The sequence below is a fragment of the Meleagris gallopavo genome, chromosome 1, assembly GCF_905368555.1.
Source record: "Meleagris gallopavo chromosome 1, MGAL_WU_HG_1.1, whole genome shotgun sequence".
NCBI classification, from domain to species: domain Eukaryota; kingdom Metazoa; phylum Chordata; class Aves; order Galliformes; family Phasianidae; genus Meleagris; species Meleagris gallopavo.
The window spans coordinates 37,430,047-37,439,900 of NC_139404.1; the positions used below are offsets into that span (position 1 = coordinate 37,430,047).

The 9,854-nt window shown below is 44.6% G+C and overlaps 1 protein-coding gene across 1 annotated transcript; it reads right to left on the minus strand.

Moving 5' to 3' along the window:
- Positions 1 to 1,470: 1,470 nt before the first annotated feature.
- PHLDA1 (pleckstrin homology like domain family A member 1) lies at positions 1,471 to 2,541 on the minus strand. The gene has a single exon (XM_085221544.1). The coding sequence runs from the start codon at positions 2,135 to 2,137 to the stop codon at positions 1,667 to 1,669; it is 471 nt and encodes a 156-aa protein (XP_085077670.1). The 5' UTR covers positions 2,138 to 2,541; the 3' UTR covers positions 1,471 to 1,666.
- Between the last annotated feature and the right edge of the window lie 7,313 nt (positions 2,542 to 9,854).

Sequence of the window (9,854 nt, forward strand, 5' to 3'; positions counted from 1 at the left end):
AACGATAATGGCAGATGTACAGAGATGTGGTAATTGGCTATTGTGATTGCCAAGACAGCGATTCTAATCCTAGAAGAAGCAGGGCACCTTCGACTTCAATTAGTCCCCAAGTGACAGCTCTGTTAGGATAGCTGTAACCTGCCCCCTCAGCTTGGCCATAGTGTTTTCAAGGCCAGCGCAGGGCCAAGCACAGAGGAGCGGCCGCAGAGGAGTGGGCAGGACTCAGCACCAGGTCTGTGTCTGGGGATGCAACCCGCACACCTGCAGCAAGGGGTGGAAGAGGAGAACAGTAAAAGATCACCATTTGCTCCATACGGGGCTAGGCTGGAGCTGAGGGTGCACAGCGGGCCCTGAAGTACCACCTTGTGCAGCAGCAGGTTCTGATTTCTCCGTCAGTGTCAGCTCAGTTTTGCCTTTAAGCGCTTAGAGAACAGCTTGCACCATGAGACTGAAGGGTTTTACAAACAGACCACATCTCAGTTACACAAGCAGAGAAGTCCTGGATGCATGGCTTCAAGAGATCTTGTTTACGTTCACCACACTCGTAAAGGAGCTCGCTGCTGTTCTCCTCACACATCAGTTACCACCAATGGCCCTGAGCCCACAAGGCCGGGCTGTGCTGCTCCCCGCTCCCCAGCACAGCCCCGTTCTGCACAGCACCCAGGACCGGCAGCTCCCCACAGCCAGCTGCCAACCCCCCTATGGGATGCACCTTTGTTCTCCAACTTCGTGGCTTTGTCAGTGCTTTGTCAGGCAGGTCACACGCCTCTGGCAGCTCTAAATACCAATAGAGCAACTTTCACCTTATGGAACGGTGACCAAAATAATCCATTTGATCACTACGACATATAGAGGATGAATTTTAAACTAGAGGCTGCTTTAATGCAAGACATTTAAACACTGCCATGAGAATCCAACCAAGGTGGAAAGCCTGCAGCACATTCAGAGGGAGCCCCAGGAGCTAAGGGAAGCTCCTAATGCTCCCCAGCAGCTTCAGAGCCAGGTAGAACCTATCTGACCCTACACAATGGAGATGGGGCTGGGCCCCCCGGCTCACGCACCCATCAGATGGGTTTCACCTCCCGGCAACCACCACCCGTGACTCTTACTGAATAACCGAGCGTGTACAGAGCGTTGCTGTTGGCCACCGCGTGTTTTGAAAGAGAATTATTAAATCCTAAATCCTAATTTTTCTTCTTATCGGAAAGAAGAGTTTCCACGCGCAGTGCAGGTTCCAGCCACGTTCCAACCACGCACTGCATGCCCCGTGTTTGCAGAATACAGTGATTTGGGGCACAAATGAAGAACGCTTTCTCTCAAATTGCGTGGCCAAACTACACAGAGCTTCCTTAGGCAGCCAGCACATATACATTGTTCTTTCCTTTGCTTTTTGGCTACGGCCTACAATCAGAAACGCCTTGCAAACAAGCCTCGGAAAAAACAAACAAACAAACAAAAACCCACAACCTAATAAATAAAACACATTAAAATAAAGTTACAGTACATCACGTCTCCCCGAAGTCCCGTCATACCCGAGGCTCCGTCCCGAGGTCCATAAATAAAAGGGCTGAAACGCTTCGGGGCCGCGCTCGGTCCCGCTGCGGTCGCTGCCCCGCGCAGTGCGGCGCAGCAGCGCGGAGCGGATCGGGGCGCCGTGCCGCCGGCGCTAGGCGGAGTTGGAGGCGCTGCGGAGACGCGGGCCGTGGGGCTGCTGCGCCAGGTGCTGCTGCTTCTGGCGGGTGGAGCGCACGGCCAGGATGGCCTGGCGGTTCTTGTACTGCACCATCTGCAGCGTGATCGCCGCGTTCCAGCCCTGCTCCTGCGCGCACCGAAAGTCGATCTCCTTGCCCTCGGCCATCACCACCGTGAAGTACACGTACTTGCCCTTCCGCTCCACGCAGTCCACCGTCTTCATGTTGGAGAAGTGTAGCTCCTTAATCTTGGCCGCGGGCTCGGTGCTCGGCGCTGCGGGCGGCGGCTGCTGCTGCTGCTGCGGTGGGGGAGGCTGCTTGGGGGGCGCGAGGAGCAGCCCCTCCTCGGTGAGGATGCAGCGCTTCTTCTTCCAGAGCTGCAGCAGCCCGTCGCTCCGCTTCTCCAGCACGCCCTCCTTCACCGCCTTGCAGCCGCTCTCCAGCATCCTCCCGGCCGGCGGCCCGCGGGGGCAGCGCTCGGGGCGCAGCCGGCACCAGCCCAGCACCCTCCGCCCGGCGCCGGCCCCGAGGCGCAGCGCCCCGGCCCGCAGCGAGCGCAGCGGTGGCCGCCCGTGGCGCGGCGTGGCGGGAGCGCAGCCGGAGCGGAGCGGAGCTGTGGCGGAGGGCTTCTCCCGCCCCTCGGCTTTTGAGCGCGCCTTTCCCACCCCAGAGTGACACCCAGCGGAAAAGGCGGCCCCGCCGGCAGCGGAGGAGCCCGGCACCGCCCCGACCCGCAGCCGCCGCCCGAGAGCCCCGCGCCCGGCCGTACCGCGCCGTGCCGCCCCGCAGCGACAGCGGCTCCGCGGCTGCCGGCTGAGAGCGACGGCCGAGCCCGGCCCCGGGGGAGCGGTACGGCTGCCCACCGCCGCGGGCGGGCGGCGCTGATTGGAGGCCAGGAGCAGCGGCGCCGGCTGCTAGCAGCACCGCAGCACTTAGAGCCACCGTAACTGTTCGACAAAGCGGAGTCTCACACGCAGCCTTTAGCGTTGGTTTAGTAACGAGCTGATCTCGGGGCGGGAGAAGCAGCTTATAGCAGGTACGTAGTGATGTAGGATATGTATGATTTACATTACATGCACGCATTCCCTCTCACCGCCCCCAACTCGGGCAAGCCCCGTACTGGCAAACTTTCACAGCAGACAACAAACAGGTCCGAATTAACAAAGAGAAGATTCTTTTTTCTGATTGTTGTTACCAAAGATCTTCATATTGGTTGCATTGCCTCCCGGTTCCTTGCAACCATGTGAGTAGAAAAGCCAAGTGACCTACAGCAAGCAATGACCTATTTTAAAAGCCTTTGGTATCGGGGATAAATCAAAAGCTATGTAACTGAAGTTAGTTGACAACACCACCATAAACTGAATGCTGGAAATGGTGCGTTACTGAACATAAGGCAATTAAAATAATATACAAAAGCAATAATAAACACCCACCTTCCTTACACTGCTCTTAGCAGGCAGAAAGCAAGTCCCATATCGCACAGGTCAGTAGGAGCACATTAAAAAAACCTCACTATTAATGATTGTATTAATGGAGTTTCTCTCTCATAAAGCTCTGTAAAGTTTTCTTCTGCATATCTTGCAAATTATAGCCATTTCCTCTTGAAGTTCAAAGTCAATTCTGATAAATTGCTGAGAGGTAAACAATTAAGGTAGTAAAAGCAATTAAAACCAACTCTTCTAGCTGTTTTTATCTTTCCTGTGGTAACTAGGAAGAAAATTAAGTCAGGAACAAAGGTAACATACTGGCCACAATTCGAACAAGGGGTGTACTGTAAAGCTCTGCTTAACTGGACAACAGTGCTTCTTCCTTGCAGCACAGTATGTACACTAAAAATGGAGTTCATCCTCACAACCACCTTATGGCTATTGTAATGGAGGCACATACATACTAAGAACCAAACGTCATTTGCAATTGTCTCAGTCTGCAACACACACACACACACACACACACGCACAGAGCAAGAGCTTCCAGGCTTCTCATGTGCTTTGCATCTGCTTTTCTCCTGACTATCACACGAATATGGACTTAGTTTTGAAACTGTCAAACCTTAACATACAATCAGTCTTACGTCAAGCTAAAATGTATTCATCTACATCAAATATAAAGGCACAGGACATTGAACTAAACCCACAAAGCACAAGCTCCTAACAATTCCCCTATACATTTCTGGTTGCTGCTCCATTACTACAAGTGATGATCATTTGCTTCCTAGCAAATGCCCAAGCCGGTAGTATAGAAACTAGGGCTAGAGCCCTATGTATTATTTCTGCAGCAGGCATTCAGGAACTTCTCCTCCCCTGCAACACTGCACCATAGTATTTAAGTACGTTAACACAATCTGTCTCATTTTTATGCGAGTGGTATCACTTGTTCTCAGTGCCAGTTGTAATCTGTAACTAATCAAAGGAGGAAAAACTGAGATGGGTGAAGAAGGCTGAAGAATTTCATGAACTATGTAGGAGAACAGGACTATGTTCATTCCACTTCCATGGTATAAAGTTTTCAGTTCCACTGCGGTAAGTGATGAGCGTCAGCTTTTTAACCCAGCTCTAAACACTGATGGACATACTCTGCTGATGTAGAGACTCACAACCATTTATTCCTGGTGAAATTCACCTCAGCATGTGGATCAGAAGTAAACATGCAAAACATCCATTTCAACTTGTATTCTCTATGCCAACAAATATTAATAGCCATTTTAAATACACTACATTTGACGAAAAACACCAGAGCAGTCAGAACTTAAGGGACCTGGGTTGAAGGAAACACTGACAGAGTTCCATGGCAAAAAGAACACAATATCCCAGTTTTATTGCGCAGAATTTACCAAAGGATAACAAATGTCTTTTTCCTACATGGAATTCAAAACAAGATCTTCCTGAAATGTTGTTTCTTATAACTCCTGTTTTGAAAACCCACATTCAACATGGTTAAACCCACTAAACATCCCACTGAGGTTTTGATTTTCTTTTCTTTAAACATGTTTTCAAACCACTGCAATCACTGTGTGTTCCGGATCTGCTACCTTTCCTTAAGTTCCACTAAATACTATGTTTGTTCTGCATCTGTTCCCCAGTTAGAGAAAATTCTTCCAGAACAGCTGATGCACAGATGCCTCCTACTGTCAAAACTGAAGTACTACCATCTGAAGGGGGAAAAAAAAAAAAAAAAAAGAAAGAAAAAGAAAAATCAACAAAGGAAACAAGCCACTTTTCCTTGAAAGAATCTACATCTAAGATCTACTTATTCCTGATTGTTTCTCTGCTTACATACAAAGTTAAGCAGTGGTAACAGGGATGCTTGGCTGTTAGGTATACTTGGTCTTCTGCATCATAAACTTCCTGACTTAAAGGCTCAGGCAGAACAAATTATGTGTGTAAACTTTAATGACTCTCGCTGTAATTATTCTTTAAAGTGTGGTGGGTTTTTTTTTTTTTGTTTTGTTTTTTTTTGTTTTTTTTTAAACTCTCAGGCAAGATAAAAACTGTCTTGGGAAGTCACTGTGAAAGATTAAGCAGCCTGTAATTTTGGTGTTCTCCTGGATAACAGAACTGCAGGCAGCAGCAGCACTGTATCAAGTATCAACTCTTAATTTTGGAAGGATGTTAAATGTACATGGAGTGATAACCCTCAACATCATTTCTTCTATTACAGAGAAGTAAATAGCTACAGCAGCAAAAAAGGAAACCTAAAAGAAGCATGGGCCAGACACTGCTAAATGGAAGGAAGACAGAATAGTCTACTGAAACACATGACAGATGCAAGTGTTGTGGTATGCCACTAAAATAATTAGACAGTAAGTGGTTACTGAGCATATTTTCTGACCTTTACCGTCTCCAAGTTATTTTCCAGGAACTTCCTGCTGACAGAACACTTGAAGTACTGAGTGTGGAATCTGGTAGCAGTCTCTTATGAATTCCACCTCACTGATACCTGTGCATGCCTTATAGAGTTCACAAATTCATAAAATATTGACCAAAACTATTAACTGTATTGCCCCAGGCCTTCGCATTCCTTACAACCCATAGCAGTATCTAGACACAGACCACCAGCACTGCAGCTGCTCAGGCCTGACTTTTCCAGAGCCCCTTCCAATCCATAGTCAGCTGTCCTCTAAACATGTCACAAAGTGGCAAAATACATATTAGAGAGAAAACTAGACTGTAAGAGGTTTAAGTGACATGAAGAGTCTCAGATTTGAGCACCTATCACCGACTAAAATGTGTTGTACATTTAGAACATAAAGATTGCTTTTCATCAACACTAGGATTAAACATCAAGCTTGGGTGTATAGTTGCAACACTTACTTAAACATACAAAAAGTACATCAAACAACAGCTAAATAAGGAAGAAGCAGAGGAGACCACTCTTCCCATCTCAGCGCACCGTAGTTAGGTATTTAGTTTAGATATTTATTAAAACCAAAAAGCTCTTCTGCCAAACCCTCACACTCTATGCACCCCCACTTCTAGTGTACACTAAGGAAATACAAATGCAGAACAGCTTTATCTTTTGCTTGGTGTGCTCCATGCTGCCCTGTGCTGCTTGTTCTAGTTTTCCTGCAAGAGCTGAAGGATGCAGGCTACATGCAGAAGGCTAATATGTTCAACAGAACATTTAATAAGTGATGATATGGAAGCTATCACGTGACTCAGTTATGCAGATAAGCTTCCAATTCTTGATCTGAGAGGGCACAAAAGTGGGACTTCCCACTCCAACAAATGGATTTGCTTCAGATAAGCATTAGAAAGTAGAAGTCACTACTTTGACATCTGCTCGAAAATTTGAGAATCTGTGCATCATAAACAGAACTGAGCAGTTCAGAAATGAAAGCGAAGGCTGGGTGAGTAGCAACCACTTAACTAGACTGTACTAGAAAAGATTTTGACAGTTGTACCCTAACTATGTAAAGTAGCTTTGTTAGCACAGAATGAAGCAGGAACTGCTGTAGAACTAAATCCATCTCAGAAGCATGTGCAGCTCAAGCTCCAACCAGCTGGCCATCAAAGCCATCATATACAGAAATGCCTTCATTATCAGACTGCCCAATGCACACCAAGTAGAGCAAGTACAGCATTTTTGTCAGTGAGAAGAACACAGTGCAATTCTCCCACCTAACACAAGGTATCTGAGAAACAACCATTGCACAGATGTTTCTGGATAGAAAAATTACTGGCAGACATACAAACTGATGATTAGCTCTCATGCTCTACTAATTTATGAACAAAGCCTACAACAATGGGACTTAGCAGAGAGAAAGTTTAAATATCAGCTTGAAGGCAAAGATGAATGTTACATTTGTTACGTTCCTGCAGTTTCTTGCATTCTGCTGTCTTTTTTTTCCACTTAGCCATTAAAAACCTTAAAAAGTTAAACTACTTGCTACATAGCTTGGGAAACATTGGTTCCAATAATCCAATTAAGAAATCTAAGCTTATCAAGCTAGTTACAGAAAAGTCAGTAAGAAAAGTCAGATCCTTCAGTGTTTACAATCTAACTTACAGCTGCCAGAAGTGTAGAAATAATGAGCAGCAGCCTGTTTAGTGACCAGAACTGGACAGAAAACCCCCATTTAAGTTCTAGAGTAGTACTGCAACAACTCATCAAGAAATTCAATTTCTGGTGACACATTTTCCTAACATGAGCTAGTTAGATAACAAGGTAAATCTCCTGAAATACTAAATAGATTCTCTACAGCTGGTGTAAATCCACAGGAAGTGACAAGAATGAGTCACAACTCTCAAATAATTGCAGAAAGTTTAACGTTCCTGCTCCATACTGCCTTTCAGAACTGCTAAACAGGAGTGTTGTTGATCATGAAACTGTGTGAAGCATCAAAACAGTTACAAAATCAATTCTTAACGGACTAGCTCCTCAACTTGAGCCCAAGAACTAGCTAGTCAGTCTAGAGAACAGCTTACCAAAATCTGCCTATAGACACGCATTCATAGTTCTGGCTTTTGCAATCCATGGATGATCCTTAACATTTATCAACTCCTTTTTTCAAATACTGTATCACATTGCATAAGATATCAAATAAGAAAGCAATTTAAATACAAGCCACATTTCATAAGAACAACAGCTTGAAGTATGCTGGAGGACTTCCTACAGCACTTTCTCCATCTGGGAGACTGTTGCCAGATACTGTTAGAAAAATGGGCTAGATGTAAGTAAGGACTTCAGATACTTAGGTCCAGAAGTATGAATCCCAAGGCCCTTCCATAGTAACTGCTAAATATCAGTTTGGTCTCTGCATACCCTGAAGTTCAAGTTGAAACAAACAGTACTTGGTTTTCCACTCGATCCTGGGAGACATTCAAAGAGACAAAGATAGCCAAGTGAAACACTTGGCAGCACCAGTGTCTCAAAGGATAAGCACATTCTATCAGGACTAATGTTATCAAGACCACAACCACATCTACTTTAAGACACAACTACTAGAGATAGTGTTGTTCACCTCCTATTATTATATTTTTCTATGCTATGATGTATAGGTTATCAGAAAAACATTCAAAAACACAGCTTTCACATTTGTTTTCTATACAGCTATAGATAACAAGGGTTCCTTTTCCTATAGGTATCTGGTGAGGAAAAAGATGACACCTGACAAGGATTCTGTAATTAATCCCTACAGTATTCAAGACATCAAGGAATAAAATAAAAAAACAGTTTTGAGCACACTAGACCATCCTCCTTTCAGAGGGGCTGAGGATTAAGAAGAGCACTTGGGATAAGCTTCATTACATATTACCTATCCTCTAAGCAAGAAACTTGCAAAATTAACGTGGCCTCCACAACCTCATTCTGACATAGCAGTTTGCCTCTTGCTTGCCCTGTTCTTTTCAGTCCCTTAACTCTTTATATTAGTGGCAAAGAGAAGCTACTGTAGAAACACATCCATAGCTAGCTGGACACTTCTCTACTGTCCTGAAGACCTTCTCGTTCTTCAAAAAGTTATCTACATACTTGTTCTACAGTTACGTCATGAATAAGAATCTAGAGTACATTTGTGTCCTATTGACTAGGAACAACTTGCATGAAAGATATCAGCTCAATCTCCTCAATCTGAATGCATTCAAATTCACACTGAGAACACCTAGAGACAAAACTAATGAGACAGGTCTAGCACATGGTTCAGCTGACAGAGAGCATCCAGTATAGACAACAAATGAATCAAATCATGCAAACAAGCATAGTGAATAGAACATTAGGTGAGGAAGGAAGAATTCCTTGGGGTTTGGTTCCTCCTCTATAGATGTTTAACACCAAGTTCAAATTAGAATACAGCCAGATGTTCTAGCAGTCTCTTAGGTTACAAAGTAGATTTTGTTCAGAACAACATAGCTCTGTCTATGCAGGCTGGAAATCCACACTACTTTCTTCGCTCCAGATTTCACACCAGTATTCCAATTCTCTATTGGAATCAGGCATGGCAATATCCAAGTCCTTCATTAGATCTAGCCCCACTTCTAAAAACAATTGTCTTCTCAAAATGGCAGTGTTGACCAACCACTGAAACATACAGCTCAGATTCACAGGTATCACACTGCAAGTAAAAAATATGGATCAATATCTATCCAAACTACTGTTTTTAAGATGCTAAAGAACTTACTTTTCAATAATTCCCAATTTCTGTTTTAGCATAGTGAACTAACTGCAGCATGAGATACACCTTATCAGTTTACACATGCAGATACACACCATAATAAAACAAGACTAGCTTCTGAAAATACTAGGTTTTATTCACACCCCGTGGTAAACAATAACCTTAATATGATGGCTAGGTTTCTTTTGTAGATCACTATGTCACATAAAATACAAAACCCATAGCATAAACAAGCTGACAGTTATGAATGTTTAATGTGGTCTCATTGGAAATTAAACAAGTTATACTAGTCTTCTCAAGTAGTCAAATTCAAAACGCATCATCATCTCCTAGTTAGTACAAGTCACTGCCATTTCTATAACAAAGTAATGAAGGCACAGCTAGTGCAAGCAGACTTAAACCCGTTCAGACTACTGGGCTGAAAAATACTTTGGTTGGTTCTTCAGGAGAGAGCTTTCTCTAAACAAATATTGGTCTCGGTTAACAGTTCTGATAATCTTCACAGCTGCAGTCTAATAGCTACATGACAAAGACTTCACAAGAACCAAACTATG

Excerpts from the sequence above, each read along its gene's own strand:
- PHLDA1 (XM_085221544.1), bottom strand. The coding sequence starts at position 2,137 with ATGCTGGAGAGCGGCTGCAAGGCGGTGAAGGAGGGCGTGCTGGAGAAG.